Consider the following 20,760-nt stretch of genomic DNA (forward strand, 5'->3'; position numbering starts at 1 on the left):
ATTCTAGGATTCTGTGAGCCAAGGTAAAAAGAAATAGGAAGATAGGAATGAAATGGGGTGAGCACCTGTCATACCTGTGGGCGCCTGTGGGCCTGGGTAAGTGAGAAGGCTCACCTGACTGGAGAGATGGTTGGGGGCTGCTGGGGAGTCACAGCTGACAAGGCGATAATATTAAGAATTGAACTCCACGGCCGGTTAATTGTTCTCTGTAGAAACTGGCCCATGTGCACAATTACCATCTGAGAGAAACTCAGAGCCATTCAAGTCCCTAATGTGGCGGTGTCTGCAATCACAGGCCTCAACAGAGATTGAAGGAGTGAGAAAGAAAAGTCTCTGCTGGTCTTCCTGGACTTGCCCCCTTGGCTGCAGGAACCTGCACTAAGTGCCAGTCCTTCCTCTTTCTTATCTGGCCAAATGCCCTATCCTTGTCCTTCCTTCCTTCGCCTATTGTATTCCACGACCTTAAAGACCAAAAAAACCCATTGCTGTCGAGTCGATTTCAACTCACAGCAGCCCTACAGAACAGAGTAGAACTGCCTCATAGGGTTTTAAGGAGCGCCTGGTGGATTTGAACTGCGGACCTTTTGGTTAGCAGCTGTAGCTCTTAACCACCACGGTACCAGGGTTTCCGACCTTAAGGACAAAACTCTTTAAAGGCATTAAAGCGTTCCAAATTGCAGCCAAGCTCACCATCTGTTGGCAATAGATTTCTCTGCGAATGGGCTTTTTTGCACACCAGCTAGAATGCATACTGCACTGCCCATTGGTTCTTTAATCCTCTCTACCTTGATGAATTGTGCCAACCGCAATTTGCATTTCTACAACCGTAATTTCTGTCCCAGGATGCTTAAAATGTGCCTGCTACTTGTCTGAGGTGCCAGAGACAATGTAGAGTTTGATAGTAGCAGCCCCAAACATGCATCAAAGGCAGCTGGGCTTCCACTGAATTTCCACCCAGGAACCAAAGGTCAAGAGAGGGGTGAGTCACAAGAAGGCTAATACCGTGAGCAATGCTTCAACTCTGAGGGCTTAGCAACAAAAAAAAGAGACCGCATTCGTTCAAAATACTGAATTTGGGCTCCAATAATCTTTCCGTTTTACACTACAAGCTTATTTTCAAATGCAGCACGTAACAGTTACAAACCAACGCCAGCTATTACTTCTCTTGTTTCAGTATCCATTGCTCTTTGGCAATCTCACCTGAATCAAATTTCAAAAGCACAAACAGGGTCATGTTTCTTTTGCTGAGTTCCAGTGAACTTTCATCACCATACAACCCAAGAAAGTTGAATGATCGGGGAAAATCAGAGTAAAGTTTTAAAATACTCCCATCTTGTGGCGGTTTAGAAATATGACAGCATAAATATGACAGCTCTGCCTTACCTGTCCAGTTGTCCATTTGTCCTGCTGAAGGCAGATTCCAGCAAAGGAAAATCACGTGAACGTGGAAGATCATAACCCCCACCCCCACCCCCCCCCCCGGAAGAAACGGGAGAGTCCATCTGTGGCCTCTGGATTTCCTATTATGAAGTTATGTCCACACAACGCAGCACTAAAACCATAGGCCACCTGCAGTTGTTCCCAGTGGTGCTAACGGATACCTAGTCTCCCCAACTCCATCACAGAACTCAAAGCTCAGACTCACTTTGCATACTGTCCCCTCTATCCCACCAACAAGGACATAAAATCAACACTTGTTGGTCAACTACAAGGCTTAGAGGGAGGTTTTGTCATAATTTAATTGATTACAATATCTTCACATTCACTCAATTCTATACTATTCACACATTCATTCATTCTATTTAGTGCTGCCTAATAAGTGCACGGAACTATGGTGGTGCCATGATTAAGCAATGGGCTGCTAACTGCAAGGTCGGAGGTTAGAACCTACCTCTGGAAGAAAAGACTTGGCATCTGCTCCCATAAAGATTCAAACCAAACCACACCCATTGCCATCAAGTTGATTCCAACTCATACTGAACCTATAAGACAGAGAAGAACTGCCCCATAGGGTTTCCAAGGCTGTAAATCTTTATGGGAGCAGATGGCCACATATTTCTTTTGAGGAGCAGCTGGTGGGTTTGAACTGCTGACCTTTTGGATAGCAGCCCAGTGCTTAACCACTCCATCACCAGCGTTCCTTCCCATAAAAATTACAGCCTAGGAAATCCTATGGAGCAGGTCTATCCTGTCATATACGGTCACTAGGAGTCAGAATTGACTCGACGGCATACAACAACAACAAATGCGCTAGGCAGAAGTCCTTGGGTAGTGCAAATGCTCACAGATGCTAGTCAAAAAGGTTAGAGGTTCAAGTCCACCCAGAGGCACCTGGGAAGAAAGACCTGACGATCTGTTTCAAAAAATCAGCCATTGAACTCCATCAGCCTGAGACCAGAAGATCTGTTCCTGATGGAGCAGGAGAAAAGTGGGGTACAGAACTCAAATTCTAATTAAAAAAAGAGACTTAATGATCTGACTGAGACTGGAGGGACCCCAGAGGACATAGCCCACAGACTCTGTTAGCCCAAAACTGAAACCATCCCCAAAGCCAACTCTTCAGACAAAGATTAGACTGGACTGTAAGACATAAAATAATACTGGTGAGGAGTGTGCTTCTTAGCTCAGGTAGACACTTGAGACTAAGTGGGCAGCTCCTGTCTGGAGGAGAGATGAGAATGCAGAGGGGGACAGGAGCTGATTGAATGGACATGGGAAATACAGGGTGGAGAGGAGAAGTGTGCTGTCACATTAGAGGGAGAGCAACTAATGTGTGTATAAGTTTTTGTACGAGAAACTGACTTGAATTGTAAATTTTCACTTAGAGCACGGTAAAAAAAAAAAAATTATGTTAATAAACTATGTGGAAACCCTGGTGGCATAGCAGTTAAGTGCTATGGCTGCTAACCAAATGGTCAGCAGTTTGAATCCGCCAGATGCTCCTTGGAAACTCTATGGGGCAGTTCTACTCTGTCCTATAGGGTCGCTACGAGTCGGAATCAACTTGACGGCACTGGGTTTGGTTTTTTTTTTTTTTTTAAATAAAATACATACACATAAATGTACATTTTTTTAATTAAAAAAAAAATCAGCTCTGTGGAGCACAGTTGTACCCTGACACACATAGGGTCCCTGTGAATCAAGATCAACTCAATGGCAACTCGTTTTTTGTTTAGGTACTAGGTAGAGTGTGTTAGGAGCAAGTGAGAATCAGTTTAGATCTCACAGAGCTTGCAGTCTAGTGAGGCAGACAGGAATGGAAGGAGTTAAAATAGGTGCAATGTGTGTTACAACTGGGGAGGGTGGGGGACCATGGAACACACCAAAGGGGAACACATTTAGTCTACTAGTGAATATGGTAGTTAAAGAGCACAGGCTCTGAAGTCAGGCAGGCCTGCGAGGGATTCGAAGTCAGCCACTTAGTAGTTGTGTCCTTGGGCAAATTACTTAATCTTCCTCTGCCTCTGTTTCCTTATATGTAAAATGGGACAATAATAGTAAGACCTTGTTATGGATTAAATTGTGTACCCCAAAATATGTGTTGAAAGCCTAACCCCTATACCTATGGATGTAATCTGTTTAGAAATAGAGTTTTCTTTGTTAAGTTGATTAGCTCATACCCGAGTAAGTGGGTTCTAAATCTAATCACTTCTGAGTTATACAAAAAAGCAGACGAGACACAGAAATATGCAATCATCGCTGTGCCCAAAAATGATTATTAGTGTTTAAGAGAATAACAATGCATTTGTAATATAAATACTACATTTGATCCTAGCACAGTCCCTGACACATAGCAGACAGCTATGTGTATGTAAATGTCAATTGAATTGAAATAAATGTATACACCGGGCACACAATAAAATTGCTTTTTTTCTGGATAATTTTAACAGGAAAACTTGGGAATAAACCAATCTTTAGAAAACGTATCCTCTGAAATAATGGATTTTGCCCCCAGAGCACATTTGTCAATATCTGGAGACACTTTGGAAACCCTGGTGGCATAGTGGTTAAGCATTCAGCTGCTAATCCAAAGGTCAGCAGTTCAAATCCACCGGGCGCTCCTTGGAAACCCTACTCTCTCCTATGGGGTCACTATGAGTCAGAATTGACTTGACAGCAATAGTTTTGGTTTGGTTGATTTTTTGGAGACACTTTTGATTGCCATAACCGGGGGAGTGGAGTGCTACTGGCATCTAGTGGGTAGAGACCAGGGATGCTGCTAAACATCCTACAGTGCACACGACGGCCCCACACGACAAAGAATTATCCCTTCCAAAATGTCAATAGTGCTGCTTTTGGGAAAGCCAGCTGTAAAGTATACACACACACACACACACACACACACACACGGCTCACAGAACAATGCACACACCAAAAAAACCAAACCTGGGGCCTTGTTAGAATGTGAAAGAGAATAAATAATGGGCTCCATAAGCCTGTAGACATGTTATTTTCACTAAGTATTAAAGCTGGTTTACAGAACGTACACAAAGCCTCACTCCCCTCATCCCTACCAGAGCTCTCTGACCAACTTCAATAGTCAGTCGTGGGCCCCTATTGTTTTTTACACAGCTATCTTCATAATCAGAGCCCTGGTGGTGCAGTGGTTAAAAGCTACAGCTGCTAACCAAAAGTTTGGCCGTTCGAATCTAGCAGCTGCTCCTTGGAAACCCTATGGGGCAGATTTACTTGGTCCTATAGGGTCACTGGAAACCCTGGTGGCTTAGTGGTTAACGGCTACGGCTGCTTACCAAAGGGTCGGCAGTTCGAATCCACCAGGCGCTCCTTGGAAACTCTATGGGGCAGTTCTACTCTGTCCTAAAGGGTCGCTATGAGTCGGAATCAACTCAACGGCACTGGGTTTGGTTTTGGTTTTGGATAGGGTCACTATGAGTCAGAATCAACTCAACGGTAACGGGTATCTTCATGATATCTACTTCATTTCTTTTGTTTCTATGACATTGTTTCTATAAAATTTTCATATCTCTAAAAAAATTAATAAAATAAAGCAGCTACTTGGGAGTCAGTTCTGACTCCTAGAGACCCAGAGTAAAACTGTGCTCCATAGAGTTTTCAATGCCTTATTTTTTGTAAGTAGATTGCCAGGCCTTTCTTCTGAGGCACATTAACCATTTATACCACCTAGGGACTCCTCTTCATTGCTACAAGCTCTATTGTCAAACTGATTGTCAGGCATTTGAGGAACACCATGCATTTTTTCAAGGTCTTACACATTTTTTTCTAATATCTGTTACATATTCTGTTTAGCCCTTAGCCTGTTTTTCCTTTCACCTAATGCACAGTGTTATAGCTTCCTCGTGTGAAAATTTTTTTCACTCATCTTAAAAGAAAATGAAACAAAACTTTAGAACATTTTAGAAACTGTTAGAACTGTGTTACCCACAGTTTTTTACTTTTCTTTTATTGGAAAAGCTTAAAGTGCAATTACCTAATCTTTATCCGCCCTACCACATTTCTCTGTGGTTAGGATCATTCTGCTCAGGTTTTAAATAATTTAAAACAGCACAAAAAAAATGATATTTCTGTGAACTCTGAAGCATTTTCCCCCCATAAAGCCAAAGTTGTTCTGTTCTCTGTGACCATATTGTCCCTGATACATATATAACTTTAAGTCTTTCAAGCTCTGTGAACCAAAAAAACACCAAATCCAACGCCGTCAAGTCGATTCTGACTCATAGCGACCCTAGAGGACAGGGTAGAACTGCCCCATAGAGTTTCCAAGGAGCGCCTGGAGGATTCAAACTGTCGACCCGTTGGTTAGCAGCTGCAGCCCTTAATCACTATGCAACCAGGGTTTCCTTCAAGCTCTGTAGCAACTACTAAACAATGATCAGGTTTACATGTCTGTTTTCCTCAGTGAACATTGGGTGCCCCAAGGGCAGGTAAACTGATTAATTTTTGTTGCTACAGTCCCAAGCCCAGAGCTTAGTTCACAATAAAAAAAAAAAAAGTTGCTATCGAGTCAATTCCAACTTATAGTGACTCTACAGGACAGAGTAGAACTGTACCATAGGGTTTCCAAGGAGCCGCTGATGGATTTGAACTGCTGACCTTTTTGTTAGCAACCAAGCTCTTAACCACTATGCCACCAGGGCTCCCTACCCGACAATAAATGTTAATAAATAGTTGTAGAATGCGTATGATAGGTCGAGCACCTACTGAATTGTAGTTAGCAGTGTAAGGTTTGGCACTTATTTGTCTCTGATATTTTCCTGTATTCACTTTTGTTCTCTCTAGGTATAGCAGGTGTCCACTCTCTCCAGCCATGGGTAAAAGAGCCCAAGGACAGAAACCATGGCTTATCCTTTCATTGTAATTTTTACTGACTGTGAACTGGGAAAAGTGTTAAAATAGCCTCCAAGAGGACTGGATTCTCATGTTCACAGAGTGGAAAAACAAGAGGAAGAGTCTTAGCAAATTAGTCTTTAGATACCTATTCAGGTGCCCTTGATTGGCCATCAAATTAGTCTGGCCTCACAGGCCCAAGGCTCAAAAGAAATGAATTGGAAGACTTTAATGAGCATTTTGCATTCTTCCACCAATCACAAACTGCCTCATCTTTTTCCTTTTTCCATTCATACTGAGGCATATTGCTTTGAACTATGTTAAGCTCTTACCTTAAATTTTCTTTCGTAGTATTTCCAAATATATAAAGAGCTTATAAAACACAAACCCCATTGCCATTGGTTCCAATTCGTAGCGACCCTATAGGACAGAGTAGAACTGCCCCATACGGTTTCCGAGACTGTAAATCTTTATGGAAGCAGACTGCCATATCTTTCTGCTATGGAGTGGCTGGTGGGTTGGAACTGCCAACCGTTCAGGAAGCAGCTGAGCACTTAACCCACTGAGCCACCAGAGCTCCTAGATAACATATAAAGTACATATTTTAAAGGAGAAATAGGTAATTAGGTAGTGTAGGGTAATGCTATTCAGCTATATGCATCCCCTCCCTAATGGAATCAGCTTTGCTCTTCCCCGAAGCATGCTGGGGATGAATTCGGGATGGACTCGGGCTAAGGTATGAGGCTGGGAATGGCATGACCGGGCTAGCAGCCAAGGCCGAAGAATGCCTTAGCAACAGGGAGGAAAACATCTGGACCTGGACGTGAAGTCCCTGGGACACTGACTGCCCAAGGACATAGGAGAAAACAATAAGCCTTGGTCCCAGCTGGAATGGTGTATAAGCTTGGGGCCCTTGCTAGGTGGTTGCAGAAAATACTCCAGCCGGCCGCCGCCGGAGAGCAGCTGCTTGCCTGTGTCGGTAAGTTTCCCTGAACTCATGAATCTGGAAAAGGCTATGTGTCAGTTCTTCTGATTATCTGCCAGGACGCACAGCGAGGGTCTTTCCTTGCTGGGGCTGTCCACCGACAGGTAGGTAAGTAGATAAGTCGTTTAAGTCTGTTTTTAATGAGTGTATTGGAGGTAAGTAGGGGAAATAATGTGAATTTTGGTTAAAACCTGGTTAAAATTGAGTATATAAATCAAGGGTATTGCATGGGGACGTGGTGCAAATATACTAAGGCTCTTGACCTAGCAGTTTTTGTCAATTCCACAATTCTCTGACATGAAGTTATGCTCGCCAGATTGAGTCTAAAGAAAGTTCACAATCTGGAATCTGTTAATTATTCTCTCACTAATCTGCCCAAGCTCTTGTGAGTTAGTTACTTGATAAAGCCTATTTTAACTTTTTTACTTTCTGCATTTTGTGGAGGGAAAATGCCAGCTACAGGGTTGCAAAATGAGTGCGTTGTGAAGGTGAGATGAGGGCCCTTGATCACCATCTTATTGCTCCATTTGCAGGAGAAAATAAGTGTACCAGAAACAAACAGACCAACCAACCAAGCCCATTGCCGTCCAGTGGATTCCAACTCATAGCAACCCTATAGGACAGAGTAGAATTGCCCCATAGGGTTTCCAAGGAGCAGCTGGTGGATTTGAACTGCCAGCCTTTTGGTTAGCAGCCGTAGCTCTTAACCACTGTGCCACCAGGGCTCCTAAGTGTACCAAACCAAAAGCTAAATCCATTGCCATCGAGTCGATCCCAACTCACCAAGGACTGTTATTTACCTAAGTCAGTAAAGCCTCAGCAGTTCTTGACCTTCCTTGATTGCATATTGGAATTGCTTGGGGAGCTTTAAAAAAGAGTGATGTTTGGGTCCCACCCCCAGAGATTCTGTTGTAATTGGTCTGGGTTGCAGCCAGGGCCCAGGAATTTTTTAAAGCTCCCAGGAGATTTTAACAGGCAGGCCAGGTTAAGATTCACTGCAATCCAACACCAGCCCCAATGTTACACTCTGCCCAGCTTAATATGACTTGTTTGAAATTATCAGTTGGTTACTAAAGTAACTCTCAGGTAATCTACTCTTGCGCTAATGGCTTTGAGTAGGAAGGTACCTTAGCTTGTTTCCTACTGCCCGGGAACAAACACAAAGCCCCAAGCTCAAGGACTATTTAACTGTTTTGTTAATATTTATCCTAATCAAAAAGTCATTTTTAAAATGATACTTTCAGTAAGCTAAATTCTCTCTCTAAAAAAAAAAAAAAAAAATTCTCTATATACCAGAGCTTAATTCCAGCTACCTCTCTACTTAATAACTTGATTCCTTGCGAAATCTCATTTTCCTGCTCCTGAAAAGATTTTCTAATTGAACTATAGGTAAGATTAAAGGTATTCGGTTACAATATTTTATGCTAAATGTAATGTTGGCCATGTCTAGTCACACAAAACTCATCTAATCATATTCTCATCAACAAAGTGAAAACCCGACAGCTAAAAGCAGTTCTAGTTCCTCCTTATAGGAATCTTCATCTTTCTAGGCTGAACCTAGGCATGACTAAGTACTAGACTATGTTAGCACACCAGCTGAAATGTTGGCAGTTTGAACCTCCAGAGACCCCGCAGAAGACAGGCCTGCTGATCTGCTTGTCAACAGTCACAGCCTTGAAAACCCTTTGGAGCAGTTCTACTCTGCACAGATGAGGTTACCATGAGTCAGAATTGACTCAACGGCAATCAACAACTAAAAACAACCTAGGTGTAAGCACTCTACATATAATTTAGTGAAAATCAACTTGCAGATAAGACCACAAATCAAAGAGGTAAACAAACAGGTAGATCTTATTATTACTATTTTTTAATAAAATAATTGGCTCTATCGGAATCTGGAAACCCTGGTGGTGTAGTGGTTAAGTGCTATGGCTGCTAACCAAAACGTTGGCAGTTTGACTCCACCAGGTGCTCCTTGGAAATTCTATGGGGCAATTCTACTCTGTCCTACATGGTCACTAAGAGTCGGAATCTATAGCAACGGGTTTGGTTTTTTTTGTTTTTGTTTTTTTGTACAGGAATCTAGAACTTCAGGTACCGCACCTCAAAACCAAGTACTTACATTTTCTAGGAGGCAAACAGCCGCAGGATTCCCACAAAATGCTTTTGCTGTAAATGCATCTGCTATGAAAAGAGGGAGCCTCATTTTTCTTGCAAGCTATTTCCGCAAGCTCTCGAGATTGCTGGTGACCTGCTTTACTTCTAGTTGTTGCAAGAAAAAAAAAATCAAAAAGTTAATGTTTCACTTGGTATAAAGAAGCAACTAGCAGTTCACAGATACAAAGTCGAGCAATTATTTCTAACACGCCTGCATTTAAAGATACGTGATCCTCTAATATTTTTAAGCTTCTAAATGGAACTTGTTTCAAAATACTGAATAAATAGAATGTTTTCTTTCCAAATTTTGTATTGAGTTGTCATATTCTACCTAAAACTTAACAGCACTATCATATCCTTTTGGTTGACAACCGAGCCCTTTAACTACTGTACCACCAGGACTCCTGAATTTTACCCTCTACACACAGTTAAATTTATTTTCAGAAAGAGTGTGCAAATTTAGACAAAATAGGAGACTGTCCCACCATTGCTACTCTGCCAGATGAAAAATAATATCTTGAGTTTTCATGTGCATTCTTCTTGGATCATTCTAACCAGACTGTAAGAAGCATGAAGTTGGGGCTTCTTCTTGATTTCCTCTCTGCTATAAAAAAAAAAAAAAAATTTTTTTTTTTTTTTATAATCCTAGCTCCTAGAATAAGGCCTGGCATACAATATTTATTAATTAAGTAAATAATATGCTGAGTAAATACTAAAGCTGGACTTTCACGCACTGGCTGAGAAGTACTTAGGATTTCTCATGGTGGCGCCACCTACCAGCCAATGTTTCAGTTCACCTCCGACTCATAGCAACCCTATGCACCACAGAACAAAACACTGCCCATTCCTGAACCATCCTCACAATCATTCCTATGTTTGAGCCCATTGTTGCAGCCACTGTGTCAATCCACCTTGTTGAGGGTCTTCCTCTTTTTCTATGATCCTTTTTTTTTTTAATGAGGACAATCCACAGTTTATATTTCCATATTTCAAATTTCTATTTTGTACAAGTGTATATGATGATTAGATATTATCCTCTGTGAAACAAGACAGATTTGTTTATTTATTCATTTATATTTTTGGTGAAGATATACACAGCAAAACATACATCAATTCAGCAATTTCTACATGCACAATTCAGTGACGTTGGTTACAGTCTTCAAGTTGGGCCAGATATTCTTTTTCCGTATCCTTTTCTGAATTGTTTCACCACCATCAACACGAAATCACTGGGCCCTGAGCTCCTAAGCTCCTCATCTAACCTTTCGAGTTGCTGTTGCCAATTTGATCTCATAATGATAATCCTTTGAAAGAACACAATGCTCAAGGCAGACATTCTTTTCTAATTAAGCTAAACTCTTGTTTTGGTTTAAAGATGACTTCAAGGGATAGTTTTGGTTTAAGTTTTAAAGATTTAGTTTTGAGGGTTCATCTAACCTCAATGCCTCCAGAACATCTGCATTCTATGAGAATTTGAAGTTCTTTTTTTTTAATAATTTTTATTGAGCTTTAAGTGAACATTTACAAATCAAGTCAGTCTGTCACATATAAGCTTATATACACCTTACTCCATACTCCCACTTACTCTCCCCCTAATGAGTCAACCCTTCCAGTCTCTCCTTTTGTGACAATTTTGCCAGTTTCTAACCCTCTCTACCCTCCTATCTCCCCTCCAGACAGGAGATGCCAACACAGTCTCTAGTGTCCACCTGATACAAGTAGCTCACTCTTTATCAGCATCTCTCTCCTACCCATTGTCCAGTCCCTTCCATGTCTGATGAGTTGTCTTCGGGCATGGTTCCTGTCCTGGGCCAACAGAAGGTTTGGGGACCATGACCGCTGGGATTCCTCTAGTCTCAGTCAGACCATTAAGTCTGGTCTTTTTGTGAGAATTTGGGGTCTGCATCCCACTGATCTCCTGCTCCCTCAGGGGTTCTCTGTTGTGCTCCCTGTCAGGGCAGTCATGGGTTGTGGCTGGGCATCATCTAGTTCTTCTGGTCTCAGAATGATGTAAGTCTCTGGTTCATGTGGCCCTTTCTGTCTCTTGGGCTCATAGTTATCGTGTGACCTCGGTGTTCTTCATTCTCCTTTGATCCAGGTGGGTTGAGACCAATTGATGCATCTTAGATGGCCGCTTGGTAGCATTTAAGACCCCAGACACCACAAAAAACATTTATTTTTAATGTTTGGTGTAAATGTTCTTATCAGGCCATATTGTGCTGGGTGCTATATTTTATGGGGTAGCTCTAAAACAGGCAGGCAGAAGGGATCTCTGTGTTGGGAATGACACACCCTGCCTATGTTATTCCAGGCTGTGATAGAAGAAACTTGACATTTTCATTTTGCCAATACCTTTCCTATCTCTGTTATTAGAAGTGTACTAAAAGTTTATGGGGTCTTATGCACCTTTTCTAGGAAGCAAAAAATGGAGAAAAGACCATCTATTGTAGAACGTTTTCAATCGTCATTTAAGAGAACCCATTGCACCTGTGTTCAACCTGCAGTAAGTAGAAGGGCCTGGGGCTGCTGGTGCTCAGTCTTAAAGGCCCCTCTCCATGTGGTCTGCTCACAGTGGGAGCCAGCTTGGCACCTACCACTCCATATAGCATGGCCCTGGCCTGGAGTGTGGTATGTTTTAAGCAAAATGTGAAGAATTCACAATTGAATAGATTTAAGACATGGTCAAGTAGGGCGAAGAGCCAACACATATTTCTGACTGGAATCACAGGGTCCCATGCACCCAGCCACCAAGTGCCCTCTGTTCTCTTTATCATCATCCTTCTACCATGATCCATAACTCTGCACCTGGTAAGGTTACCAGCCACCTAAGAGTCGTTTCCTCATGGTACTAGCTTGTCCACACACATTTCAGAGAAGCAGAGAAGGTTAGAGCTGGGAGCAACTGAGGGAGCACCCACTACATGTGATTCAATGGCTGTTAGTCATAGAATCTTTTCTCCAAAGATAGTTTAAGCAGAAAAAATCCCCTGGCAGAACTGCCTTGATGAAGAAGAGGTGAGGCAAAAGGACTGCCCGCTGAGGCAGCTCCTGAGCTGGACAGTCACTGCCAGAGCCTGATCTACGAGTAAATGGGCCAGAGAGCCAATGAGGCCTGCCTACCCATTCACACAGCCTGTTTGCACAGAGCCTTTCCTTCAACTCAGTAGGCTTTCTGCTATGTCACATTTACTTCTATGCTGGCCTCTCAGTAGATGAAACATTTTCACGTAACAATAATAAAACCAAACCAGTTGCCAGTGAGTCAATTCTGACTCATGGCAATGCCATGTGTACAGAGTAGAACTGCTCCATTGGGTTTTCAAGGCTGTGACCTTTTGGAAGCAGATCGCCAGGCCATTCTTCTGAAGCACCCCTAGGTGGGTTCAAACTGCCAAACTTCGATAGTAGTCAAGAGCTATATAACTGATTGTGCCACCCATTTATCAAATATTTACACCAGTTGCTGTCAAGTCAATTCCAACTCATGCTATCCCATGTGTGTTAGAGTAGATCTGTGCTTCATAGGGTTTTCAATGGCAGATTTTTATTATTATTATCATTGTGCTTTAGGTGAAAGTTTACAGGTCAAAATCGTTTCTCATCCAAAAACTTATACACACATTGTTATATGACCCTAGGTGCCATCCCCATAATGTGACAGCACACTCCCCCTTTCTACCCCGGATTTCTCGCGTCCATTCAGCTAGCCCCTGTCCCTTTCTGCCTTCTCCTATCGCCTCTGGACAGGAGCTGCCCATTTGGTCTCGTGTGAAGCACACTCTTCACAGGTGTCATTTTGTGTTTTTACAGTCCAGCCTAATCTTTGTCTGAAGGGCTGGCGTCGGGAATGAGTTTAGTTCTGGGCTAACGGAGAGTGCGGGGCTCACTGGCAGATGTTTGGGAAATAGGTCACCAGGGCTTTCTTTCAAGGCACGGCTGGGTGGACCTGAACTATCAGCCTTTGGTTAGCAGCTAAGCTTGTTAACTGTTTGCACCATCCAGGGAGTCTATCACAGCGCAGACGTTTTCAAAACGTGGTCTCTGACACATTTTTAACAGTATTACCATTTTTAATAGTCTATGACACTTTATTTATGCAATTGCTTGGAATTTTTATTATATGTCGTCTTTATTATTTGAGGAAAATTGAATAGAGAACAGAAACATAATTTTCATAAATTTAATAGAATTGAGGCTAATATAGAAAGAATAACCTGTGGGGACTTGTTAATACAGAGACTGTTGGACTCCACACCAGAGTTTCCGATTTTGTATGTCTGTGGCAGGACCCAAAATTTGCATTTCTAACAAATTCCCCGGTGAGACGGTGAGACGCTGCCCTTGGAGACCTGCTACAAAAACAGCACGAAATTTCTAACACTATAAATTCGTAAGAAATCTTTTTCTCAAATTTTATTACATAATTTTAATTTTTTTTCTTATTCCGAAGGTAGAGAGAGGAAGTTTTTTGATCAACTTTATAATCAATTCATGCCCCAGTTTGTACTATATAGTGACAGATTATGCTTAAGGTGGGGCTCACATAAACAAGTTAATTTTCAAAAGCTGCTGTGTATTTCCTAAATGCCAGGCACAAGTTAAACTTTGGGAGATAAAGTGATGACTAGGCTACTATCCCTCTCTCAAGGAATTCACAGCCAGTAGGGAGACCAACAGAAACCCTGGTGGTGTAGTGGTTAAGTGCTATGGCTGCAAACCAAAGGGTCGGCAGTTCAAATCCGCCAGGCACTCCTTGGAAACTCTATGGAGCAGTTCTACTCTGTCCTATAGGGTTGCTAGGAGTTGGAATCGACTCAACGGCACTGGATTTGGTTTGGTTTTGGAGGGAGACCAACATAAAAATTATAAGAGAAAGAGAATGCTTAGGGACATAAAGAGGTAACAATAACTCTACTCAGAAGACAGAGGGAGCTCCAGAGATGAAGTGAGATGACATTCCAGCGAATCCAAAAACATAAGATAGAGTTTCGCAGTCCCAGAAGGCGGGAACAGACATTTTAGGTAGAGCACATGGTTTGTCCATAGGACAAACAGTTGGATATGCAAACAGAGGGGAGAACGAGTAGAAGAAAGTGGAGACAAAGCTATAAAGGCCTGTGGGAACTGGTGTCCACGATTTGGTCTTCATCTTTGTGGGTTTGGAAATCCACAGTTCAGTTCAACAGCTATCGTTTCAGGCAACATGCTAGGCCCCAGGGAGAGCTGGGAGGTTCAGAAATACGTTAGCCATACACCTCGACTCTGAGGATCTAACGTGGAATTTACTTCTAAGGCTCTCTCTCTCTCTTTCTTGCTTCCCTTAAAATTAATTTTGATTTCATTTCTGTAAGGGATGCCTAAATTCTGTCTGAGAAACCACCCCTGAAATGCTGAGAGAAAACTTGAGGCAGATAAAGCTTAAGCAACTTATCTTTCTTTACCCAATAAGGGGGGCCGGCACAAATTCTGGCATCCTGGTCACCCTAATGGCTGAGCTGTAGCCATCAGGCAGGATACCATCTTCCAGAGCTTTTCATGTGACCCAAATAGTTTAACTTATACATCTTCAGTTTCACTCACATTCCATTTGGATCCCTAGATGCCCCTCAATAATGCCAAACAAATATGGTGTTTAAATAGAAGTCAATTACCCCCAGAAGGTACAAGCTCATAAACCTAAATTCATATGCTTTCTCAGCCACTCCCATGTTTTTCTTAACCCTGTCTTTTTAAAAGATTAGTTTTTAATTGCCAGTTAGTATATGAATATCATCTTCTTGTAAACAAAACAGTACAGAACACACTAAAGTCTCCTTCAACAATTCCCTGTTCCACTTCCAGAGAGGTCCACCTGGTTTGTTTTTGAGAACACTGTAGACTCTCCCCTGAATTGTCATCTTCGTTCGATTTACCATGTAAATGCAGGGAAAGCATAGGCCTCCCTTGTTCAAATATCTTCATCATTAAACCTGCTCATGGGTGTGCATGAGGACATTGATGCTTATTTGTCGCTCTGTCATTGTTTACGGTCGTCTGTGGCTACCGAAGAAGTTGATCCATGTTATTTTTTAGCTTTTAGCATAAAAGAACCCACTTAGTTTTGGCCTATGACTGCTGCCTCAAAACTAGACTATTCATTAATAAATGCCAATTGAGTTTTGTGAAAACGTAAATATTGAATAATAGAGTACTGGCATTTAAATTGTACCTGGACACTATCTATTTTACTGGTTGGCTAAAAAAATTAATAAATGTAAAACAGAGTTACAAATTGTAAGTAAAATAAATTTGAAATCAAAATTCTAAAGAAAATTAATTTTTAAACTAGTTTTGTCTAACTAGTATATTATATATACGTGTGTGTATATGTGTGTATATATACATTTATATATAGTATATATTTAAGGAGCCCTGTTGTGCAACAAACTGCAAGTTTGGCAACTGGAGCCCACCCAGCTGCTCTGCAGGAGAAAGACCTGACGATCTGCTCTCATAAAAATTTTGTTGTTGTTGTTGTATGCCGTGGAGTTGATTCTGACTCACAGCATCCCTCTAAGACAGAGTAGAACTGCCCTACAGGCTAAGCTGTAACCTTTATGGGAACAAATCACCAGGACTTTTATCCCACAAAGCCGCTGGTGAATTTGAACCACTGACCATTGGGCAACTAGGACTCCTCCCCATAAAAATTACACCCTAGGAAACCCTATGGGGCAGTTCTACTCTTTCCTACAGCACACGACAACAACAAAAATATATATATTTCAAGCTACTTTGTGTTTATTCTTATGCATATTTCCTGACTTAATAGAAGGCCCAGAACACTGCTTTTGTTAAAATATTTGTAGGCTAGTTCTAAATTCCTCAACTATATAACTACATTTATGTTTAAACACCCACTGTTTTGGAAAGGTTTTACTTTTTTGTTGAAATTTAGAGTTCTCACCTTATCATCATGATTTATAAGTTGAATTTTACAGAAGCACTTTGAAACTTTGAAAACAAAATCTGCTACATAAATGAAAAAACATACATACTCATGGATAGGAAGACTCAACATTGTGAAAATGTCAATTCTACCCAAAGCAATGTACAGGTGTAATGCAAAAACCAAAACGAAACCCATTGCCATCGAGTCCATTCTGACTCATAGTGACCCTACAGAACAGAGTAGAACTGCCCCATAGACTTTCCAAGGCTGTAATCTTTACGGAAGCAGACTGCCACATCTTCCTCTTGCAGAAGCAATCCCAACCCAAATACCAACAGCATTCTTTAAGATGGAAAAATTAATCACCAACTTTAAATGGAAAGGAAAGAGGCCCCAGATAAGCAAAGCATTACTGAAGAAAAAGAACAAAGTAAGATGCCTCATACTGCCTGATCTCAGAACCTTTTATACAGCCACAGTAGTCAAAACAGCCTGGTACTGGTACAACAAATGAAACATAGACCAATGGAACAGAACCGAGAACCCAAATGTAAATCCATCCACCTATGGTCAGCTTAGGAAACCCTGGTGGCCTAGTGGTTAAGCGCTATGGCTATTAACCAAAAGGTTGGCAGTTGAAATCCACCAGCTACTCCTTGGAAACTCTATGGGGCAGTTCTACTCTGTCCTATAGGGTCACTATGAGTCAGAATGGACTCGAAGGAAACGAGTTTGTTTTTTTGGAGGGAGTATATCTATGAGTCAGAATCAACTCAATGGCAACAGTTTTGTGTGTTTGTTTTTTTAAAGAACTAATGGGAAGTATGAACAAGATTTCACTAAACAGAGTATCAATAAAGAGATACAAATTTATCTGTGATGGTTACACAACTTTGTTAATACACTAAAAAACACAAAATTGTCCACTTTAAAATGATGAATTCTATGGTACGTAAATTATATCTTAAAAATTTTATCAAAAAAAAGAATGTTACACAAAAGTAAAAAAATATTAAAAGTGTGGGCAGCACCATTCCCCAATAAAAGGAGCCAGAGCTCCTTGGAGAAATGGTTATTTATAGATATTGGGCAGGGAATATGCAAAATGAGCCAGGAGCATCTTGTAATACCAGGAAGTAAAGAAGTGCTCAAACAACAAAAGGATTGGCGGCTTATCAAAGGGACATAGGAGCCAACCTGAAAGAGTTCCCAACAGCCAAAGCAAGAACAATTTGAGCAACAAAATAAATAACAGAGTACTAGATTATAACCCAAAACATAAAATAATATCCATGACTCCAGAGTGATATAAAAGATTGAACAAATAAATGTAGAGAAGTGACGACTCTCCCTTATAAATGAATTCGAAACAATTTATATAACTCCTTCCCCCACTCCTCCAGAATATGGCTGGGAGATAAAGCTAATACCCCTACCACTTTGAGTGTGGGCTGTACTTACTGACTTGTTTCCAAAAAGTAGAGTAGAAAAAGAGGGTAAAAAGTACTTTTTCAGTGGAGAATTCCTGCAAGCTCTACCTCTCAGCCAGGTGATCAAGGTTAAGCACTTATTGATGAAGATCAAAGGCTACAGCCTTCAGTATGGAATACACCTCAACATAAAGAAAACAAAAATCCTCACAACTGGACCAATAAGCAACATCATGATAAACGAATTACTTGGATCCACAATGTCCATGGAAGCAGCAGTCAAGAAATCAAATGACATAGTGCGTTGGGCAAATCTGCTGTAAAAGACCTCTTTAAAGCATTAAAAAGCAAAGATATTATCTTGAGGACTAAGCTGCGCCTGACCCAAGCTATGGTATTTTCAATTACTTCATGTGCATGCGAAAGCTGGACAATGAATAAGGAAGACTGAAGAAGAATTAATGCATTTTAATTACGGTGTTGGCGAAGACTATTGAATATACCATGGACTGAGAAAAGAACAAACAAATCTGTCTTGGGAGAAGTACAGGCACAATGTTCCTTAGAAGTGAGGATGGCAAGACTTCGTCTTACATGCTTTGGACATGTTATCGAAGGGAATGGTCATTGGAGAAGGATATCAAGCTTCGTAAAGCAGAGGGTCATTGAAAAAGAGGAAGACTTTAGTTGTGGATTGAATCGTGTCCCTCAAAAATATCTGTCAAAGGCCCAGTGTCAGTTAATTGGTGAAAAGACAGTCTTTTTAACAAGTGGTGTTGGCATAACTGGATATTCATTTGCAAAAAAATGAAACAGGACCCATACCTCACACCATGCACAAAAACTAACTCCAAGTGGATCAAAGACCTAAACATAAAGACTAAAACGATAAAGATCATGGAAGAAAAAATAGGGACAATGTTAGGAGCCCTAATACAAGGCATAAACAGAATACAAAACATTACCAAAAATGATGAAGAGAAACCCGATAACTGGGAGATCCTAAAAATCAAACACCTATGCTCATCTAAAGACTTCACCAGAAGAGTAAAAAGACCACCTACGGACTGGGAAAGAATATTCAGCTATGACATATCCAACCAGCGCCTGATCTCTAAAATCTATATGATTCTGTTAAAACTCAACCACAAAAAGACAAACAACCCAATCAAGAAGCGGGCAAAGGATATGAACATGCACTTCACTAAAGAAGATATTCAGGCAGCTAACAGATACATGAGAAAATGCTCTCGATCATTAGACATTAGAGAAACGCAAATTAAAACTACGATGAGATTCCATCTCACTCCAACAAGGCTGGCATTAATCCAAAAAACACAAAATAATAAATGTTGGAGAGGCTGCGGAGAGATTGGAACTCTTATACACTGCTAGTGGGAATGTAAAATGGTACAACCACTTTGGAAATCTATCTGGTGTTTTCTTAAAAAGTTAGAGATAGAACTACCGTACAACCCAGAAATCCCACTCCTCAGAATATACCCTAGAGAAATAAGAGCTTTCACACGAACAGATGTATGCACACCCATGTTTATTGCAGCTCTGTTTACGATATCAAAAAGCTGGAAGCAACCAAGGTGTCCATCAATGGATGAATGGGTAAATAAATTGTGGCATATTCACACAATGGAATACTACACATTGATAAAGAACAGTGACAAATCTGTGAAACATTTCATAACATGGAGGAACCTGGAAGGCATTATGCTGAGCGAAATTAGTCAGAGGCAAAAGGACAAATATTGTATAAGACCACTATTATAAGATCTTGAGAAATAGTGTAAACTGAGAAGAACACAAACTTTTGTGATTACAAGGGGGGGAGGGAGGGAGGGTGGTAGAGGGTTATTTACTGATTAGTTAGTAGGTAAGAACGACTTTAGGTGAAGGGAAGGACAATACTCAATACATGGAAGGTCAGCTCAACTGGACTGGACCAAAAGCAAAGAAGTTTCTGGGATAAACTGAATGCTTCAAAGGTCAGCGGAGCAAGGGCGGGGGTTTGGAAACTATGGCTTAAGGGGACTTCTAAGTCAATTGGCAAAATAATTCTGTTATGAAAACATTCTGCATCCCACTTTGAAATGTGGCATCTGGGGTCTTAAATGCTAATAAGCGGCCATCTAAGATGCATCAATTGGTCTCAACCCACCTGGATCAAAGGGGAATGAAGAACACCAAGGTCACACGACAACTAAGAGCCCAAGAGACAGAAAGGGCCACATGAACCAGAGACTTACATCATCCTGAGACCAGAAGAACTAGATGGTGCCTGGCCACAACCCATGACTGCCCAGACAGGAAGCACAACAGAGAACCCCTGAGGGAGCAGGAGATCAGTGGGATAAAAAAAAAAAGGTTTCGTACCCCAAATTCTCATAAAAAGACCAGACTTAATGGTCTGACTGAGACTAGAGGAATCCTGGCGGTCATGGTCCCCAAACCTTCTGTTGGCCCAGGACAGGAACCATTCCCGAAGACAACTCATCAGACATGGAAGGGACTGGACAATGGGTTGGAGAGAGATGCTGATGAAGAGTGAGCTACTTGTATCAGGTGGACAACTGAGACTGTGTTGGCATCTCCTGTCTGGAGAGGAGATAGGAGGGTAGACAGGGTTAGAAACTGGCAAAATTGTCACAAACGGAGAGACTGGAAGGGTTGACTCATTAGGGGGAGAGTAAGTGGGAGTATGGAATAAGGTGTATATAAGCTTATATGTGACAGACTGACTTGATTTGTAAATGTTCACTTAAAGCTCAATAAAAATTATTAAAAAAAAAAATCTGTGAACTTGGCTAGGTCATGATTCCCAGTATTGTATGATTGTCTACCATTTTGTCAACTGATGTAATTTCCCAATGTGTTGGAAACCCTATCACTATGATGTAACGAGTTGGATTAGCGGCAGTTATATTGATGAAATCTAC

The 20,760-nt window shown here is 41.3% G+C and overlaps 1 protein-coding gene across 5 annotated transcripts in view; it reads right to left on the reverse strand.

Moving 5' to 3' along the window:
- PBLD (phenazine biosynthesis like protein domain containing) overlaps positions 1-20,760 on the reverse strand; it is a 53,995-nt gene that overhangs the window by 24,146 nt on the left and 9,089 nt on the right. For 3 of the 5 annotated variants that reach the window (XM_023547005.2, XM_023547004.2, XM_010589170.3), the window contains exons 2-3: positions 9,934-10,052; positions 9,414-9,553 (exon numbers count right to left, since the gene is read on the reverse strand). The exons of 1 other annotated variant lie outside the window; for it this stretch is intronic. In XM_023547005.2, the coding sequence (XP_023402773.1) occupies positions 9,414-9,497 (84 nt within the window). In that variant the 5' untranslated portion in view covers positions 9,498-9,553; positions 9,934-10,052. The remainder of the gene's footprint in view (positions 1-9,413; positions 9,554-9,933; positions 10,053-20,760) is intronic. One more of the 5 variants, XM_003409293.4, reaches the window with a different exon arrangement.

The sequence above is a fragment of the Loxodonta africana genome, chromosome 16, assembly GCF_030014295.1.
Source record: "Loxodonta africana isolate mLoxAfr1 chromosome 16, mLoxAfr1.hap2, whole genome shotgun sequence".
Taxonomy (NCBI): domain Eukaryota; kingdom Metazoa; phylum Chordata; class Mammalia; order Proboscidea; family Elephantidae; genus Loxodonta; species Loxodonta africana.